Raw genomic sequence first — 20,683 nt, forward strand, 5'->3', positions numbered from 1 at the left:
TGGATTCATTAATTTTTTGAAGGGTTTTTTGTGTCTCTATTTCCTTCAGTTCTGCTCTGATTTTAGTTATTTCTTGCCTTCTGCTAGCTTTTGAATGTGTTTGCTCTTGCTTCTCTAGTTCTTTTAATTGTGATGTTAGGGTGTCAATTTTGGATCTTTCCTGCTTTCTCTTGTGGGCATTTAGTGCTATAAATTTCCCTCTACACACTGCTTTGAATGTGTCCCAGAGATTCTGGTATGTTGTGTCTTTGTTCTCATTGGTTTCAAATAACATCTTTATTTCTGCCTTCATTTCGTTATGTACCCAGTAGTCATTCAGGAGCAGGTTGTTCAGTTTCCATGTAGTTGGGCGGTTTTGAGTGAGTTTCTTAATCCTGAGTTCTAGTTTGATTGCACTGTGGTCTGAGAGACAGTTTGTTGTAATTTCTGTTCTTTTACATTTGCTGAGGAGAGCTTTACTTCCAACTATGTGGTCAATTTTGGAACAGGTGTGGTGTGGTGCTGAAAAAAATGTATATTCTGTTGATTTGGGGTGGAGAGTTCTGTAGATGTCTATGAGGTCCGCTTGGTGCAGAGCTGAGTTCAATTCCTGGGTATCCTTGTTGACTTTCTGTCTCGTTGATCTGTCTAATGTTGACAGTGGGGCGTTAAAGTCTCCCATTATTATTATGTGGGAGTCTAAGTCTCTTTGTAGGTCACTCAGGACTTGCTTTATGAATCTGGGTGCTCCTGTATTGGGTGCATATATATTTAGGACAGTTAGCTCTTCTTGTTGAATTGATCCCTTTACCATTATGTAATGGCCTTCTTCGTCTCTTTTGATCTTTGTTCGTTTAAAGTCTGTTTTATCAGAGATAGGATTGCAACCCCTGCCATTTTTTGTTTTCCATTTGCTTGGTAGATCTTCCTCCATCCTTTTATTTTGAGCCTATGTGTGTCTCTGCACGTGAGATGGGTTTCCTGAATACAGCACACTGATGGGTCTTGACTCTTTATCCAATTTGCCAGTCTGTGTCTTTTAATTGGAGCATTTAGTCCATCTACATTTAAAGTTAATATTGTTATGTGTGAATTTGATCCTGTCATTATGATGTGAGCTGGTTATTTTGCTCGTTAGTTGATGTGGTTTCTTCCTAGTCTCGATGGTCTTTACATTTTGGCAGGATTTTGCAGCGGCTGGTACCGGTTGTGCCCTTCCATGTTTAGTGCTTTCTTTGGGAGCTCTTTTAGGGCAGGCCTGGTGGTGACAAAATCTCTCAGCATTTGCTTGTCTGTAAAGTATTTTATTTCTCCTTCACTTATGAAGCTTAGTTTGGCAGGATATGAAATTCTGGGTTGAAAATTCTTTTCTTTAAGAATGTTGAATATTGGCCCCCACTCTCTTCTGGCTTGTAGAGTTTCTGCCAAGAGATCCGCTGTTAGTCTGATGGGCTTCCCTTTGTGGGTAACCCGACCTTTCTCTCTGGCTGCCCTTAACATTTTTTCCTTCATTTCAACTTTGGTGAATCTGACAATTATGTGTCTTGGAGTTGCTCTTCTCCAGGAGTATCTTTATGGTGTTCTCTGTATTTCCTGAATCTGAATGTTGGCCTGCCTTGCTAGATTGGGGAAGTTCTCCTGGATAATATCCTGCAGAGTGTTTTCCAACTTGGTTCCATTCTCCCCGTCACTTTCAGGTACACCAATCAGACGCAGATTTGGTCTTTTCACATAGTTCCATATTTCTTGGAGGCTTTGTTCGTTTCTTTTTATTCTTTTTTCTCTAAACTTCCCTTCTCGCTTCATTTCATTCATTTCATCTTCCATCACTGATACCCTTTCTTCCAGTTGGTTGCATCGGCTCCTGAGGCTTCTGCATTCTTCACGTAGTTCTCGAGCCTTGGCTTTCAGCTCCATCAGCTCCTTTAAGCACTTCTCTGTATTGGTTATTCTAGTTATACATTCGTCTAAAGTTTTTTTCAAAGTTTTCAACTTCTTTGCCTTTGGTTTGAATTCCCTCCTGTAGCTCAGAGTAGTTTGATCGTCTGAAGCCTTCTTCTCTCAACTCGTCAAAGTCATTCTCCATCCAGCTTTGTTCCGTTGCTGGTGAGGAACTGCGTTCCTTTGGAGGAGAAGAGGCGCTCTGCTTTTTAGAGTTTCCAGTTTTTCTGCTCTGTTTTTCCCCCATCTTTGTGGTTTTAACTACTTTTGGTCTTTGATGATGGTGTTGTACAGATGGGTTTTCGGTGTGGATGTCCTTTCTGTTTGTTAGTTTTCCTTCTAACAGACAGGACCCTCAGCTGCAGGTCTGTTGGAGTTTGCTAGAGGTCCACTCCAGACCCTGTTTGCCTGGGTATCAGCAGCGGTGTCTGCAGAACTGCGGATTTTCGTGATCTGCGAATGCTGCTGTCTGATCTTTCCTCTGGAAGTTTTGTCTCAGAGGAGTACCCGGCTGTGTGAGGTGTCAGTCTGCCCCTACTGGGAGGTGCCTCCCAGTTAGGCTGCTCGGGGGTCAGGGGTCAGGGACCCACTTAAGGAGGCAGTCTGCCTGTTCTCAGATCTCCAGCTGTGTGCTGGGAGAACCACTGCTCTCCTCAAAGCTGTCAGACAGGGACATTTAAGTCTGCAGAGGCTACTGCTGTCTTTTTGTTTGTCTGTGCCCTGCCCCCAGAGGTGGAACCTACAGAGGCAGGCAGGCCTCCTTGAGCTGTGGTGGGCTCCACCCAGTTCGAGCTTCCAGGCTGCTTTGTTTACCTAAGCGAGCCTGGGCAATGGCGGGCGCCCCTCCCCCAGCCTCACTGCTGCCTTGCAGTTTGATCTCAGACTGCTGTGCTAGCAATCAGCGAGACTCCGTGGGCGTAGGACCCTCCGAGCCAGGTGCAGGATATAATCTCCTGGTGTGCCATTTCCTAAGCCCGTCGGAAAAGCGCAGTATTCGGGTGGGAGTGGCCCCATTTTCCAGGTGCCGTCTGTCACCCCTTTTCTTGACCAGGAAAGGGAACTCCCTGACCCTCTGCGCTTCCCAAGTGAAGGCAATGCCTCGCCCTTCTTCAGCTGGCGCACAGTATGCTGCACCCACTGTCTGGCACTCCCTAGTGAGATGAACCCGGTACCTCAGATGGAAATGCAGAAATCACCCGTCTTCTGCGTTGCTCACGCTGGGAGCTGTAGACTGGAGCTGTTCCTATTCAGCCATCTTGGCTCCTCCCTAATGACCTACTTTTTCTAAACTGTGTAGTCTCCCCATCAGAAAATGAAGACAATACGGCCGGGCATGGTGGCTCACACCTGTAATCTCAGCACTTTGGGAGGCTGAAGTGGGCAGATCACGAGGTCAGGAGATCAAGACCATCCTGGCTGGCACGGGGAAACCCCGTCTCTACTAAAAATACAAAAAATTAGCCAGGCGTGGTGGCGGGCGCCTGTAGTCCCAGCTACTCGGGAGGCTGAGGCAGGAGAATGGCGTGAACCCATGAGGTGGAGGTTACAGTGAGCTGAGATTGCGCCACTGGCACTCTAGCCTGGGCAACAGAGAGAGACTCCATCTCAAAAAAAAAAAAAAAAAAAAAAAAGACAATAGGAGTCTCCACTGCATAGGACTGCTATAAGGATTAAACAAGATGATGAATGTAAAATACTTAGTAAAATGCTTGGCACATGGCAAGTGCTCAATGATGGCTGTGGCGATTATTACAATTATATGATTGTTCTCACTTGGCAGATGAGGCCACTGAGGCCTGGGGATAAGGGACTCTCCCAAATTACCCAATCTCATGGCTAGTGAGACATGGGGGTGGGTGCTATAGAATGCTTTTTTTTTTTTTTCTTTTGAGACGGAGTCTCGCCCTGTTGTCCAGGTGGGGTGCAATGGCGCGATCTCGGCTCACTGCAAGCTCTGCCTCCCGGGTTCACGCCATTCTCCTGACTCAGCCTCCCGAGTAGCTGGGACTACAGGCACCCGCCACCACGCCTGGCTAATTTTTTATATTTTTAAGTAGAGATGGGGTTTCACTTTGTTAGTCAAGATGGTCTTGATCTCCTGACCTTGTGATCCACCCGCCTTGGCCTCCCAAAGTGCTGGGATTACATGCGTGAGCCACGGCGCTCAGCCAGAATGCTTTTCTAAGATTATAGAGCAAACAAGAGGGAAAGCCTGAACTGGCGATGCAAGCTTCTACTCCTAGGCTTTCTCCCTAGACTGTCTTTTCTCTTTTTGCACTTACCCTTACCCCAATCCAAATATCCAATAACCTTATCTAAACCCAAAGGACACCTTCTTAGAAAACATCATCAACAGCACACACAACCAATTTGATGTTCTAGGGTGAATCTGATATAAACTCCATTCTCACACACACCACGCCAAGAATTACTTACATAAATCTGTCCCGTACTTGAGTCCCACTTTGGGCACCCAGCCCTTGCTTCGAAAGTAATGGTAGGCCATGTAGGTGGTTCTGAACGTGGGCTGAACTACAGTGAAAGCTTTCCAGAGCTTCACTATCGTTAAAGGCTCCTAAAGTTATTTACAAAAAAACAAAAAGCATTACTATGTATGCATTCGCTCTCCGTTCAGCCAGGGCATCAACATCTATACTAAGTGTGGAGCTGAAGCAGAGAATAAAATGCAGTTCCCCCAGCAGAGCAATTTATTTATTTTATTTTTGAGACATAGTCTCGCTCTGTCACCCAGGCTGGAGTGCAGTGGCGCGATCTCGGTTCACTCCCAGCAGAGCAATTTAGCAAGAAGGTCTGGCCCTGCACTGTCCAGTAGGGCAGCTGCCAGCCATACATAACTAGTCTGAACTGAGAGGGGCTCTAAGTATAAAATATACACTGACTTCCTACTCAGTACGAAAAAAAAAAAAAGAGAGAAACTATTTCAATATCTTTGAATAAGCTGGGTTAAATAAACTGTGTAATACTGTATTAAAATACCACCTGCTTTTTAAAAAATGTTTTTAATGTGGTTACCAAAAATCTGAAATTATACACATGGCTCCCATCTGAGGCTCTCACTGTCCTTCTATTGCACAGCACTGCTCCAGAGGACTTAGAAAAGGCAGCATTTGAGCACGAGAAGTAGTGAGGGAAAGGGGCTGGAGGGGGTGGTGGTGGGCTGGGAAGGACATTCCAGGCAGAGGAACCAGTGCATGCAGGGGGCTCACTGTAACAAGCCCACCAAGGCTGAAGCGCAGTTCGTGACAACATTTCACAGATCCTTAATGAGCGGCTATTCTATGTCAGGTCACGTTCAGAAGAACAAAAAACAATTTTATAGTAAAACTTAAAAACAAACAAACAAACCTCCATTTAGTGTTTGAAACTAGAGAATTTGTTATCTGATGGCACAGACTAATAATTAACTGCTTAAAAGACAATTTTGTTTTTAATGTGGGAGTCAAAGAGAATGAGAATGGTTTGGTCTAGAGAATATTCTGAATGTATCATTACCAAAAATACAATGACAACAAAATAACTAGGTAAGTTTGGAAAATTTTTGCTTCATTTCAGTAGTTACTGAAACAATCAAGTCTTCAGCTGATTTAAGGCTTAGTCACTCAGTGAGACCGGCTCACTTTGTCCCACCCTAAGATTATAATACAATAGGCTAGAGTTGCTTTTTTTTTTTTGGCAGTTGTTCCTAATGCAAAAATTCCATACCTGTGTGACCTTGTGACCCCACTGTGAGTAACAAGCAACAGTCTCATAGAGAAGGTTGAATTGCCAACACAGCCCAGTGTTGTTCAGATGTTGAGGCTTTTATGTCACAGCTGTAACATTCTGACAAATTTCAGCTAAGGCCTGCGAGAGGAAGCAGGGTGGGGCTAAGAATTGCCACCATTTGGGAAAATGAGCCATTTGTCAGGCAGACATTGCTTCCAAACGGCTGGATACCCATGAACAATATTTACGCAATTAGAATTTGATGACTGATTAAATTATGTGCTCCCAAGAGCCAAACAGAATATACCTTATCTGCTCCATTTACTGTTCTGTTTACTTTTCTCTTTTAAATTTTATTTGAATTATTTTACAATTATCTCCCTTCTAAAGGCAGCAGGCTACAGCACAAAGTCATGGGCTTTGGAGTTACTTGGACATAGGTTCAAATATTTATCTAACCAGACTAGCTGTGTGACTTTGGGTACATTATTTATTTTCTCTGAGCCTCAGTTACCTTATCTGCAAATTCTTTTTTTTTTGAGACGGAGTCTCGCTCTGTCGCCCAGGCTGGAGAGCAATGGCGCAATCTCGGCTCATTGCAACCTCCGCCTCCCGGGTTCATGTCATTCTCCTGCCTCAGCCTCTCGATTAGCTGGAACTACAGGCGCATGCCAACACGCCCGGCTAATTTTTTGTATTTTTTTAGTAGAGACAGGGTTTCACCACGTGAGCCAGGATAGCCAGGATGGTCTCGATCTCCTGACCTTGTGATCTGCCTGCCTCGGCCCCCCAATGTGCTGGGATTACAGGCGTGAGCCACTGCGCCCGGCCCCTTATCTGCAAATTCTTACCAGGTGGAGGTAAGGACTGGAAATATTGCATGTAAAGTACCTAAAATGTAGCTTTTACCACAGTAGATGCCAAATAGTGGTAACTTTTATTTTTGTTAATTTTTAATACTGTTCTGACACAGATTTCCTAAACATTATACAGTATAAGATACTGTACTTCTCCTAGTTTCAAGGAATGAAATGCAATCTAAAAGGGTCAAAGATGCCTTTTGCTTGAACAGTCCCACCTCAGGACCCAAATCCAAAACTTTAGAGAAAAATTCAATTCCTATTTTATTCAGTAAGAGTAGAAGCATTTGTATTAATGCAATATAGAAATTAGTACAACCTGCTTTTGGCAACAGGGAAATTTTAAGTGGGTTGTATGTAAACAAAGCATCTTACCTTCTCATAGTAAATACTTAAACATCCCAGAGCATAGACCAAGAAGAAGGCCTGAAAATACAGCAAGCAGAAAATGCTCATTACAAATAGTTCCACATTCTTGTGAAACTATTTTACAGACCGATCTCTTTTCACCTCAAATAGAAATGCTCTTAAGTCATCATCAAAAAGGTCACATATATATATATATTTTTTGTTTGTTTGTTTGTTTTTGAAACGGAGTCTCGCTCTGTCGCCCAGGCTGGAGTGCAGTGGCGCATCTCCGCTCACTGCAAGCTCCGCCTCCTGGGTTCACACCATTCTACTGCCTCAGCCTCCCGAGTAGCTGGGACTACAGGTGCCCGCCGCCACAACCGGCTAATTTTTTGTATTTTTTTCAGTAGAGATGGGGTTTCATGGTGTTAGCCAGGATGGTCTCGATCTCCTGACCTCATGATCTGCCTGCCTCGGCCTCCCAAAGTGCTGGGATTACAGGTGTGAGCCACCACACCCGGCCAAAGGTCACATATTTTTAATATAAATGGTTCATTCAAATGTCTTAGATTTTTAAAAAAATCTAAGAAAATACAAATGTTACAAACTGGCTTAAATCAATAACAATAAAAAATTTTTATGAATGTTTCCATATTTATTCCCTAAAAAACCTATATAACTGAAGAATGACGTTAACAGCTGTAGCAATAGAACCTGTTGCTCATTGGAGTTTCTCCCTGTAAAATTAAATAACCATATTTAAATTGAGAAAAATATACAAAGAAAAAAAATGTGTGAAAAGTGTGGGGCAGTGCTGATTTTGCTTACCTGACAAAATACTAGTTTCCCAGTCATCTTTGGTGCAGTGATTTTCTAGAACCCTATGTTTGCACTGACCTCACATAATGATATATTTTACTGTGTGGGGGGAGGCTGTAGGAATGGCAAAGAAAATCGGCTCCAGTTGAATATAGTCACACGTAAATGGAAATGAAAATGGCTTTCTGTTAAAGTAATACACTGCCAAACACTGACACCACCCAAAGAGCCATGTGTTGTTGGCTTTGCCTGTCCAGGGCGCTTAGGGTCTACAGATACCACTGAAGGGATTCCCATGAGATTGGTGCATAGCAGGTAGTGACCAAATGGTAGCCAGTGGTAAAATGGAGTCACATTTCTTTTTAAATATGAAGGTGAAAAATTAGATTTATAACCAAACATCAAATATTCTGCTTCGGCTCTCACTGCTGCTTCCAGCAGACACAGACGAGGAGGGGCCCTCTTGTGCAGTGTGGGAGCAGAAACATAATCCCCTCCCTGTCATAAGCTTTGAGGCTTGTGTGCAGCAACAAGGCACTGAGAAACTGCTCACTCAGCTTGTTTCCTCACTGTCCTTCCACCCCACCACTAACCCGGCATACACAGAACAAAAGACAGCACAAGTAATATAGGTGGAAGGACTTCCAAGCAGTGAATACCCTGTCATTCTCTGCCTGGCTATCTGATGACATCTCTCTTCATGGCAGCAGTTCTCAAAGGGTGGTCTGGGGATCCTGGGATCCCCAAGACCCTTTCAGGAGGTCTCAAGGTCAAAACCACTTCATAATAATAATGTGGTGTTATCTGCCTCATTTGTGCTCTCTCCAGTGACTATAAGACGTGTGACGGCCCAAGACTGAATCCAGAAGCAGATGCAACAATCTAGCTGACTTTCAGGAAATCAGACCTTAAAGCGACTTGCAAAAATGAAAAACGAAGCCTCTTCTAAATTTTTTGTTTTGGAAAATATAGTTATTTTTCATAAAAATCTTACATTAAAGTATTTATGTCAAGGTATGGGTTGTTGTTGTTGTTTTTAATATGGAAGGCTTCACAAACTTGTGTCATCCGTGGGCAGGGGTCATACTGATCTCTGCATTGTTCCAATTTTAGTATATGTGCTGTTGAAGACATCACTATTATTATTTTTAAATGTGTTAAACTGATACTCAACATTTTTGTTTTTAATTTATAATTTGATAAACACTGACAGATACGAGGGACCACTACTTTAGTTTTACCCAAATCCTAATCTAGAGCATTTATGGAGATGAAGGTGGTCACCTTCTATTCCACTTTTTCCTATGGCCTTCTTGGTCCCAGCCTGTGGGTGGCTCCTTCCTGCCTTCTGTGACACCCTCCCTGTTCTGAGCCCTCTACAGTCCACTCTCCATAGCATCCAGATTCATCTTCTTGGCACATGAAGATCATGTCGTTCCCCTAATTAAAACTCTCCAAAGATATTTCACCGCCCTTAGAATAAAGTCCAAACTGCTTGCCACCAGCTCCAGGTCCCTACATGATCTTACCACTGCTCTTTCCAGCTGTCCTGGCTGCACTTCTGCCCCTGAAGACACTAAGCTCATTCAGGCCTTTGCCTCTGTAATCACTACTCCTACTATCTGGCATGTTCTGCTCCAGACTCAAAGGTCACTTCTCGGAGAGGTCTTCCCTGGCCACCAAGTCTAAGTAACCCCCACCCTGATCATCTCCAGAGCACTTACTTTTGTGTGAAAATCTTTCTCTTACATGTGTTCCTCCAACTAGAATGTAAACTCTGGCAGAACAGAAACTGCCTGCTGTTCCCTTGGCCTAGAAGGGGGTCTAGCACATGTTGGGTGTTCAATGCTTGTGTTGAAAGACAAAAAAGACAGATCCCCAATCCTGCCCTTGGCTTAGGCCCCAACAGCCAGAGCCACCCTACAGCAGGTCTCTGCACCTCACTCAGTTCATCTCTTCTCAGTGTGAACATTGCGTTCCATCTCTTTCACTGCTGTTGACAGCCCTGCCAAGTGGCCCACAATCTTATTTTGACCTTTTCTCTTTCCATCACTCACTACTTATTAATACAGAATACTGCTGTTTTTCAGATGGACTACCAGCCAAAAGGTGCAATGGAAAAGATAAAGTTGTTTCCTCAAATGGCTGAGTCCCTTGCATTTTACCACAGTTTGCACTTCTTGGTTCAGAACAGTGTAACACAAAGACTGAAGTTTGAGATCTGACAGACCTGAGCTCAAATTGTCATTGTTAGCTAGGGCCTTGGAAGTATCACTTAAATTCTCCATGCCTCATCTATACAATGGGGATAATAATGCTTTCTTAGCTAAATATTTAATAAGATGAAATCATACAAAGATTTAATAAGCTATGAAAAGCATCTAAAAGCTCAATTAATTTTAGTTTTCCTCCTTTCTGGAACTCCTGACCTCAGGTGATCTGCCTGCCTTGGCCTCCCAAAGTACTGAGATTACAGGCATGAGCCACCGTAGCTGGCCTTAGTTTTCTTCCCTTTCTAATAACTGGATAGCACAGCCTGGAAAAAAAAGTTCAATCCCATCCTTGCCTAATAGGAGATTCTTTCTTGATATCTGCTAAAATGTAAGTTCTTCAAAAACTGATGTGTTTTCATTATCAGCAAGCATACATTTCCCCAAGAGTGAATGAAACCAATATCTCATTTTTATTGGCCTAAAATGGTGATTGGCTTTGATCATCTATGCAAAATGCGACTAGGCACTTATTACAGATGGAGGGGATCTTCATTCAACTGAGTTGGTTTTATTTAAAATTAAATTATCAGTAGACTGGAGAGGTCTGTAGAGGTTGACAATCATATTCCCTGCAATCTCCTTAGTAAGTTTTACTTTCACAGTACTAATAAGATGGAAGGGTAAGTTTAATGATAGTTTTTAACATCATACTGCTAAATGTAGTTAGGGCCCTCAAGTGTTGTAATGGAAAAATAGATCTCAATAACAGATCCCTATGAAACAATGGAATACATTAGCTAACTGGCATGGCAATCTAATTATCCCTGAAATGAATACTCACACAGACTGAACATTAAATCATCACCATGACCGGTTCACAAAAAGTATGGGTTAAAATGTCACTGGCTAAAAGCAGAGGTAAGGAAGATGTTGCATGTGGAATATGCCATGTGGCACGTGTGAATACAGTTGTAGGTGCCTAACCAGGAGAAAAGTGTATTCTACTAATGTGATCTAGTCACTGTGTGTGTGAAAGACCTAGTCACTGTGTAATACTTCCACCATTTAAGTAAAAGATCTATTTTGTGATCATTATCAACAATTTAGAGACAGAGTATGTATCTGCTACCAGATGGAGTATAAAGGCGGGAACCAAATGAGCACCTATTACATGTGCCAGGAACTGTGCTGGTCGTTGTGTATACATCACTGAATGTCATTAGCTGTTACATCAATTCAAGCAAAAATAAAGCACAATTTCCAAGAAGTGTTTTTTCTTGTGAGTGCTAGCCCTCCCTCAGCACACACACGTCTTTCTCCAAACTGCCCATAAAACACATTGCATTGAAGTCCATTTTAAATTTACAGAAAATATATTCATTTAAAAATATCTGCCATTTTGTGAACTAAAGCTATGTCTTCACTCCACCCAGGGAAGTTGGCTAGCTTGAAGAGGGATGGGGACACAATGAGGAATATACATTGCTAAGTGTCTTCCAGGACAGAGACTTCACACATATCACACTACATTCAATCTTCACTATCTTCCTCTGAAGGAGAACATTACAGCTGAGGAAACTGAGGAATGCCAAGAACACTGTCTATTGTGCGTTATACTGCATGCTGCAAATATTTTCTTCCCATTTCATCTTTTGCCTGTAATTTTGCCTTTGTCTTTAACATAGAGTTTTAAATCTCTAGGTAATGAAATCTATATATTATGGCCTCTTAGAAGAACTTATCCATATCTCAAAAATATATAAAACATAGGCAGGGTGGCTCACACCTGTAATCCCAGCACTTTGGGAGGCCAAGGCAGGTGGATCACTTGAGCCCAGGAGTTCGAAACGAGCCTGGACAACATGGCGAAACCCCATCTCTACCAAAAATACAAAAATTAGCTGGGCGTGGTGGCATGTGCCTGTGGTTCCAACTACTCAGGAGGCTGAGATGGGAGGACTGCTTGGGCTCAGGAGACTGAGGCTGCAGTGAGCCAATATTGTACAACTGCACTGCAGCTTACGTGACAGAGAGAGCCCCTGCCTCAAAAAAAAAAAAAAAAAAAAAAAAGCATAATTATCCTTGTTTTCTATTTCAAATTTCCCTTTATATCTTTAATTGACCTGAAATTTATTTTGGTATATGTTAGGAGATGGGATTTTAGCTTTGTCTTTTTCCAAATGGCTAATCAGCTGTCTCAACACCATGAATCTTTTCTTTACTAATATGAAGTGCTATTTTTATTGTACCCTGAAATCCCATCTATAAATGGGTCTGTTTGTAGACTGTGGCCCAATCTTTCCTTTCCTATACCAAGACTATATTGTTTTAATTGTTACTTTATGTTTTATTAACAGCTGCAGTAAGATCTCCTTTTCTTTTTCTGGCTACTCTAATGATTCCAAGTGAACTTTAAAAATGAGTAACGCCCTACAGCCATGCTACTCTGAATGTGCCTGATCTTGTCTGATCTCAGAAGCTAAGCAGTGTTGGGCCTGGTTAGTACTTGGAGGGGAGACTGCCTGGGAATACTGGGTGCTGTAGGCTTAAAACAAGGATCAATGAAACAAACGGCAAAACTGCAGTTCTTTTCTCTCCTGCCCACCAGCACACAAAGGCTTTTAAAACAAAACCCGATCCTCAAAGCAGTTCACCTGAAGTTTCCTGTGTGTCTGGGTATATAAGCAAAATATAAATATATTTATAGAGAGAAATTAGAGTAGTTTTTCAAACTTTAATCAAAAGGCTCTGCTGTAAGTATATATTCTTGCTGAAAGGACCCAAACTGTCTCACAGTTGAAGTCTCTGGAAAATTTTCAGAAGTTTAGATAGAAGGAAAGTCACTGACATATTGCAGGGGAGGGAGACTAGTCAAACAACGTAGCAGTAAAAAAATAACCGCAAAATTCTAGGGAAGAATCTTAGACATTCTAATCACCAGATTCTGATACTTGGAATCCATATTATGGACACTAAGAATGGGAAAAAGAAATGTGGAAAAAAACGGGTGAGGTACAAAATGGAAGAGCCGGGCACAAGAAGATGCGTAAACGAGATCCAACTGAGACTGCTGCTGTCAGGCACAAGGACAGCTGTCACCCGACCCTGGTCTGTCCCTTTGTTTCCAAGCATTCCCAGCTAGTCCTCCTGTGTGGGGACTATTTTCTTTATTTTCTAATTAAAGAGAAATTTTCTCATGCACTTTAAAAGCTTTATAAGTATATACAAACAATACACAGAAGTTACCAGTAAGGTAGACTCCAAAACTGGAGTTAGACTAAGAAATCAACATGCATTGACAAACTCGGAGCCACAACTGAATGATATCAACACAGTTAAAGAATGTGACACAGAGTGAGTGAGGAAACTCAGCAAATGGGGAGTCTGGTGACGGTGGCAAGGTCTTCACACTGCGCACAGGATGGGACTCCGACCCAAGGGTTCAGTGGCAGACCAATGCATGTACCACACTACCTCCAGTCTAGATGTTAGCAGCTCTTTGTTTGATATACCTCAATTCAATGGTGGCTTTTCAAGAAAAAGAATAAATGCTACCACATTAAGTAAAATAATTAATGGAAAAACATACAACAATCTTAGAATCTCAGTATCAAGTAAAAAACCGCTTATACCTCCTTGGGGAGAAGGACACATGAGCCTGACATCCTTAAGCATTTTTATTATCCAGCTCACTCCTCACAGGCTGACTCTGTGCTCACCAAGCAGCCTTCCAATTATATTACCCTTCGGCATCTGAATTTTCTACATGAAGAGAACATGTCAATATGGAAAGGCAGGTGGTGGGGCCTTTGCTGATGTTAATAAACTCACATTCTAGTTTATTCCCCAGGCTCTTGTGAGCACACTCAGCCTGAATGCTGCTCCTAGAACTCAAGTCATTTTCTGTGCTCTAACAAATCCGAACTTCTTAGTCCCTCAAGCAAAGGATTAGACCTGGAATGCAGGGCCCTACTGGGGTGCTGCCATGGTGGGAATCTTGCTGGGAGTGAGTGAGCTGGTCCGCACCACCCCTATTAAATCACCTCCCATCAGTTTCCCAACGGCACACACAGGGATGGTAAAATTAAACTCATCTACTTTGGAACTTGGGAAATATAAACGTTAAATCTCCTTAACCTTCAAAAGTTGACTACCTGGCAGGGTGTGGTGGCTCATGTCTGTAAATCCCAGCACTTTGGTAGGCCAAGACGGGCAGATCACTTGAGGCCAGGAGTTCGAGAGTAGCCTGACCAACATGGTGAAACTCCATCTCTACTAAAAATACAAAAATTAGCTGGGTGTGATGGTGCGTGCCTGCAGTTCCAGCTACCAGGAGGCTGAGGTGGTAGGATCACTTGAACCCAGGAGGCAGAGGTTGCAGTGTGCTGAGATCATGCCACTGCACTGCAGCCTAGGTGACAGAGCGAGCCCTTGTCTCAAAAAAAAAAAGTTGACGGCCCTAACTTTATGACAGCATTATGCAACTGCTTTTAATTTACAGTGAAATCAACTTTCATTTGATTTAAAAAAAAATTCGCTCCCCCAAATCAATCTATTTTTCACTGTATCTTGCTAATTAAAAAGTATTTGATTAAAAAATTAGCCAGACATGGTGTGGCATGCACCTGTAGTTCTAGGTACTCAGGAGGCTGAGGTGGTGGGATACCTTGAGCTCAGGAGTATGAGGCTTCAGTGAGCTACGATGGTGCCACTGCAATCCAGCCTGGGCAACAGAGAGAAACCCTGTTTCTAAAAAATATAAAAATAAAAAATTTAAAGAGCAAAGCATTTGAGTGTTTGCGTGTGTGCGTGTCCACTGAAGGATGCAGAAGATGGATGGAGACAGAACTCTTCAGAAATAACTACTCAAAAATAACTGAGGTAAATATAGTTTATAGCTCTTCAATTACTCTATGAAAATTTCCAAATCTCTGTTCTGAATGAGTCAAGGCAAAGGCATGAAAACACTCCTACAAGGCTGCATGTCCACATCTGTGGTAGGTTGCAGACCAAAAGCTTCCCATGTCAGTGCTGAGCAGACTTCTAAGTCAGCTCTGTATTACCACTCTGAGTCCCTTAAGAGAGCTCTCGTGAATCACCACAGCAAGGGTGAGGCCCCATTCTGCCTGCGTTCCTGACTGACATTCACAGAAACACTCAGCGGGTACATGCAGTACACCAAACATGGGTGATTCATTCAAAAGAAATCTGCCAAAACAGACAAGTAGAGCTAGGTTTAACGGTATGCTCCCTGAAAACTTCTGGAACACATCTCTGAAATGTTCTCAGGTGCCATGCAGTTTCTAAGAAGGCAGAGTAACCTCATCTCCTGTCTCCTGTTACTCTTGCCTTTCATCAGGGAGTGTTCAAAAGGAGGCAGCAGGCAGCAGCAGCCTTTAAAAAATTTGTCAATAAAAGACAGCAGCTGGTCAACCGAACAGTGCGGCTGAACTTCCAGCATCTGACACCGAATACCCTTTGCCTACAATTGCCACCTCCCAGGCCAGGCCTCCAGCCCACCCTCCATACTGATGCTAGCTCTGGTCACTGCCACTCCCCTGCGGAATCCCCTGCAGTGCCCTGCTGCCCCAGGATCAGGCCAGACCCTGACTCATGGACACACCCTCCCCAATCTGGCGTTTGTTTTGGCTGAGCTATCTGGAAGAGCCTTTGCTACCCTGTGTCCATGTGGCAAGCCCCATTTATCCTTTACTAACCTCAGCTATCATGACTACAAAGGCTTTCCACCTCAGCCCTGCTCGATGGTCTCCACCAGCTTCTGCGCAAATTCCCTATCTTGTACATTCATTCATTTAACAAATATTATTACGCACCTAATAGATGTCAGGCATTGGGCCCAAGGAAACACGAAGAGCGATATTGACAAGATCCATATGCCACACTATGCTTATCACACTGAACTTTAATGATTTCTGGGCTATCTTTAAGACCGAAGTCACGTTCTGCTTATTTCAGTATTGGTAGCACTTAGCCCAATGCCTGGCACATAGTGTGTACCCAATGGGCATTTTTGTGATTGTCAAAAAGAAGGTTCCAACTAGCTGCTAATTAGCTTTTACAAGTAACTTAATAATGACAAAAATAGCAGGCACTAACATTTATTGAGCATTTACTATATTATCAGGTACTGTCCTCACCCAATTCCATGTACTATTTAATTTCCAGAACATCCTATGAACAAGATGTTACATAGCCCTCACTTTACAGAGAAGAAATCTGAGGTTCTGAGAGGTCAAACATCTAAAGAACGGGTACACATGGGCTGTCTAGTAAAGCGCTCCACAATGCTGGGAATGCCTACGCATGTGCTGTCCAATACAGTAGCCAGTGGCCACACATGGCTGTTCAGTGTTTGAAACGTGGCTGGTGCAACCGAGAAAAGGAATTTTGAACTGTTTATTTATTTTATTTTAGAGACGGAGTCTTACTCTGTCACCTAGGCTGCAGTGCAGTGGTGCAATCTCGGCTCACCGCAACCCCCGCCTCCCGGGTTCAAGCGATTCTCCTGCCTCAGCCTCCTGAGTAGCTGGGATTACAGACGCGTGCCACCACACCCGGCTAATTTTTGTATTCTTAGTAGAGATGGGGTTTTACCGTGTTAGCCAGGATCTCAATCTCCTGACCTCATGATCCGCCCGCCTCGGCCTCCCAAAGTGCTGGGATTACAGGTGTGAGCCACGGCGCCCGGTCCCCAAAATTACTTTCCTGTGGTCTCAGCTATAAAATTACCAACATGGATGTGTTCCATAGCACTTCCTGGGACCTACCTGTATGCCAAGAACCACACTGGAAGCTGCAGGAACTATCAAAGAAAGCAATCACAGAACTCCTGGAGGAGAGAGGAGCCCAAGAAGGGGTCCTATCTTCAAAGGCAGAAAAGACATTTCTGTGTGCACTATCAACATAAGCAAGAAAAGAGGGTCTGAGCATAAAGTGACCACAGGTTAGAGAAACTCCAGGTCACTGGGACAATATGATGCAGTTTATGGAAGGCCACTTTTAGCCACTTTTTTTTTTTGAAGCAGGATCTCACTTGTGCAGTGGCATGATCTCGGTTCATTAAAGCCTCGACCTCCCAGGCTCAAGCAACCCTCCCACCTCAGCCACCCAAGTAGTTGAGACTACAGGCATGCACCGCCACACCTGGCTAATTTTTGTATTTTTTGTAGGGATGGGGTTTTGCCGTATTGCTTAGGCTGACCTTAAACTCCTGGGCTCAAGCTATCTGCCTGCCTTGGCCTCCCAGAGTAGTGGGATTACAGGTGTGAGCCATGGCACCAGGCCCAAGCTAACTTTCAAGAATGTAGCTACTGCATTAAGTAGAGGGATCCTGCAGAAGGAAATAAATCCATTTACTTAATTAGCAGTCACTACATGATCTGAATCATGTAGCACAGTATATGAAAAGTAGAGACTCCATGAATATACCAAACAATAGTGACTTGTACTCTTTAAGTGGATAAATTGTATGGTATATGAATTATAGTATTTTTGAAAAAGCTAGTGAAAATTAGTAACAAAATATTCAGCCAATCCGAAATCCATTTTTTTCTTCTTTCCACCCCCCTACCCCCGGCATCACCAGTCAGCATCTGTTAACAATCTGAAATCTTTTTATTCTTTTTTTTTGTTTGACACAGAGTCTCACTCTGTCGCCCAAACTGGAGCGCAGTAGTGCAATCATGGCTCACTGCAGACGCGACCTCCTGGGCTCAAGCAATCCTCCCACGTCAGCCACGCAAGTGGCTGGACTACAGGCATGAGCCATCACACCAAGCCATCAATATAAAACCTTTTTTTTTTTTTCTTGAGACGGAGTTTCACTCTGTCACCCAGGCTGGAGTGCAATGGCACGATCTTGGCTCACTGCAACCTCCACCTCCCGGGTTCAAGCAATTCTCCTGCCTCAGTCTCCTGAGTAGTTGGGACTACAGGCATGAGCCACCACGTCTGGCGAATTTTTGTATTTTTGGTAGAGACAGGGTTTTACCATGTTGGCCAGGCTGGTCTCGAACTCCTGGTCTCGGATCACCTCAGGTGACCTGCCTGCCTCAGCCTCCCAGAGTGCTGGGATTACAGGTGTGAGCCCCCACGCCCGGCCTAACAATCTAAAATCTTAACGAGAAAAGGAGTACTCAGAAAAACCCCTCGAATATTCTGCGGAATGATTGCAAACACATATCTTAGAACTGATGAAATAAAGGCTGAGGAGTGAAATTTGGGCAGGCCTACTTGGGAGCTACCCATAGTGATTTCAATACTGAATTACAATATTCAACAATTGAATTACATACAGAACTACACTGTGAGGTAGGTTCAGATATAGTGTAGTTCAGGCCCAGAGACCGATGGCTGAAATGACAATATGTTGAAAACATACCTCTTCTAGGCTGAGTTGCAAATACTCAAAGATCCTATATGGATTTCTTCTGCATATTAATCTGTTTCTTTGCACCAACTAAAGAGAAAGAAATACAATATACACAGAACAAATGCAAGCACTACATATCATAGAGAATGTATTTTAAAATGAACATTTTTCTTACAAATTCTCAGGATTCACATTCTATTGTTAATATTATTAAAAAATGATTAAAACAAAATTCTTTTGAGACAGACTCTTGCTCTACTGCTCAGGCTGGAGTGCAGTGGTGTGATCACAGCTCACTGCGACCTCATATTCTTAGACTCAAGCAATTCTTCTGCCTCAGCCTTCCCAGTAGCTGGGACTACAGGCGTGTGCCACCATGCCTGGCTAATTTTTTGTAGAGACAGAGTTGCCCAGACTGGTCTTGAACTCCTGGCCTCAAGCAACCCTCCCGCTTCAGCCTCCCAAAGTGTTGATTACAAGTGTGAGGCACCACGCTTGGCCAAGAAGTGCTTTTTCATTACTTGTGTGAAAAAGGAAGTTTTAATTTTACTATGAAGATTCTCGTTTATTTCCTTTTTCCTCTGTGAATTTTTCCTGCAGTTGTAATCATTTTGTTGGTGAATTTTATTTTACGTGTTGCTTTTTTCACCCAATTGTACCTAATAAGCACGTGCCTATGTTTTTGTTTTTTTGAGACCGGGTCTCACTGTTGCCCAGCCTTGATCTCCCAGGCTCAAGCAATCCTCCCACCTTAGCCTCTTGAGTAGCTGGGACTACTGGCATGTACCACCACACCCAGCAATCTATTTTTATTTTTAGTAGAAATGAGGTCTTGCTATATTGCCCTGGCTGGTCTTGAGCTCCTGGCCTCAAGTGATCCTCCTGCCTTGTCCTCCCAAAGTGCTGGGATTACAGGTGTGAGCCACTGCACCTGGCTCCTATGTTCTTAATATGACTTCATAAACCTCATTCTAAGTCTACATGATATTTCTTTGAATGGGTATCTCATATCCCACTTAGCCATTAGACTGTTTCTAATTTTTAGCGATTCCAGACAGCTCTAGGGTAACTCTAACAGCAAGTCCCTTAATGACGTAGCTCTTACCCAGCCTCTCTAGGCTTTTCTTGAGACGGCTGACTTCCACACATGAGCCCTTCTCTCTCAGCTATACTCAAGATCAGGTGTAATTATCACCGCATTTTGTTTTCTCCCAAATAAAGGAGAGAATACCATTGGCCTTGTCTTAATTTACAAATTTTTAAAAAGTTATTCACCAACTTTGGGGTTTTAGTTGAAATGGCCCTCACAGCTGCTGTGGCCCAGAGCCTGCTGCTTCCCTTGGACCTTACAACAGGCCAGCTACCAGCTGCAGGCAAAAGACATCCCTATTAGCCAACATCTCCAGGAACAGATGGCTTTGGAGGAAGCGATTTTCTTCTACTTACTTCCTCATTTGGGACATGCTCCCTCTCACTCACGGCACACTGCGCTTCCTCGACCAGCACGTACTCATGGTCAGGCCCTCTGTTCCCAGCATGCAGGAGGCCGACATGCTGGCTGCTGTCTTCATGATGAGGGCCACACTGAAGGATGAGAGCATCTTGTTTGCAGCAACAGACTTGGGGCAGAAGTGAGGCGTCCTCTCCCATACTTTTCTCAAAGCCATCTGTTGTTGGGTCGCAGCCAGAGCCCTCCTGCAGGCAGCCGAATGGTTCACTGGGATCACCCATACCACCTGACTTTCCAGAGTCCCCGTTTACCACAGAAGGTCTCACTCCCCCTGCTGTGCCTTCCATGTTGGAAACCATTCCAGAGTTAAGCTCGTCATGCACTTGAGCCTCTTCATTCCTTTTCACGGGAGGATGCTCAAGCGGTTTCGTGTAATCCTTGAGGATTCTGCGCACTGTACTCTCATCCTGCCCCTGTCTACACATCAGCTCTGCTGCCCGCTCAACACTACGCTGATACCTGCAAGACAGAAATACTGTTAGAAACAGCACTTGAATTTCAAAACTGAAAGAACAACAAAGCACATAAAACAGACTGGAAGGTGACACACCAAAATGTTTACAGCAGTATTAGTGAATGGTCAATTACAGATAAATATTTTTCTTCTTTATACTTTCCTATTTTTTTTTTTTTTTTGAGACAGAGTCTTGCTCTGTTGCCAGGCTGGAGTGCAGTGGTGTGATCTCAGTTCACTGCAACCTCTGCCTCCTGGGTTCAAGCGATTCTCGTGCCTCAGCCTCCCAAGTAGCTGGGACTACAGGCACCCACTACCATGCCTGGCTAATTTTTGTATTTTTAGTAGAGATGGGGTTTCACTATGTTGGCCAGGATGGTCTCGATCTCCTGACCTCATGATCCGCCCACCTTGGCCTCCCAAAGTGCTGGGATTACAGGT

At 43.5% G+C, this 20,683-nt stretch overlaps 1 protein-coding gene, 1 non-coding gene and 1 pseudogene across 9 annotated transcripts in view; 1 reads left to right on the plus strand and 2 right to left on the minus strand.

Moving 5' to 3' along the window:
• The window catches only part of TSEN2 (tRNA splicing endonuclease subunit 2), a 55,875-nt gene that overhangs the window by 16,243 nt on the left and 18,949 nt on the right, over nt 1-20,683 (minus strand). For 5 of the 8 annotated variants that reach the window (XM_024244853.3, XM_024244852.3, XM_024244855.3 and 2 more), the window contains 4 exons: nt 19,725-20,247; nt 18,288-18,365; nt 6,882-6,932; nt 4,357-4,495 (listed from right to left, as the gene is read on the minus strand). In XM_024244853.3, the coding sequence (XP_024100621.2) occupies nt 4,357-4,495; nt 6,882-6,932; nt 18,288-18,365; nt 19,725-20,247 (791 nt within the window). The remainder of the gene's footprint in view (nt 1-4,356; nt 4,496-6,881; nt 6,933-18,287; nt 18,366-19,724; nt 20,248-20,683) is intronic. The other 3 variants (XM_054551695.2, XM_054551693.2, XM_054551694.2) reach the window with 1 other exon arrangement.
• Nucleotides 8,709-8,810, minus strand: LOC112132857 (U6 spliceosomal RNA). The gene has a single exon (XR_002914568.3). It is a non-coding gene; the product is annotated as a U6 spliceosomal RNA (small nuclear RNA).
• LOC112132955 (5S ribosomal RNA) lies at nt 12,315-12,433 on the plus strand (annotated as a pseudogene).

The sequence above is a fragment of the Pongo abelii genome, chromosome 2 (assembly GCF_028885655.2).
Source record: "Pongo abelii isolate AG06213 chromosome 2, NHGRI_mPonAbe1-v2.0_pri, whole genome shotgun sequence".
Classification (NCBI taxonomy): Eukaryota; Metazoa; Chordata; class Mammalia; order Primates; family Hominidae; genus Pongo; species Pongo abelii.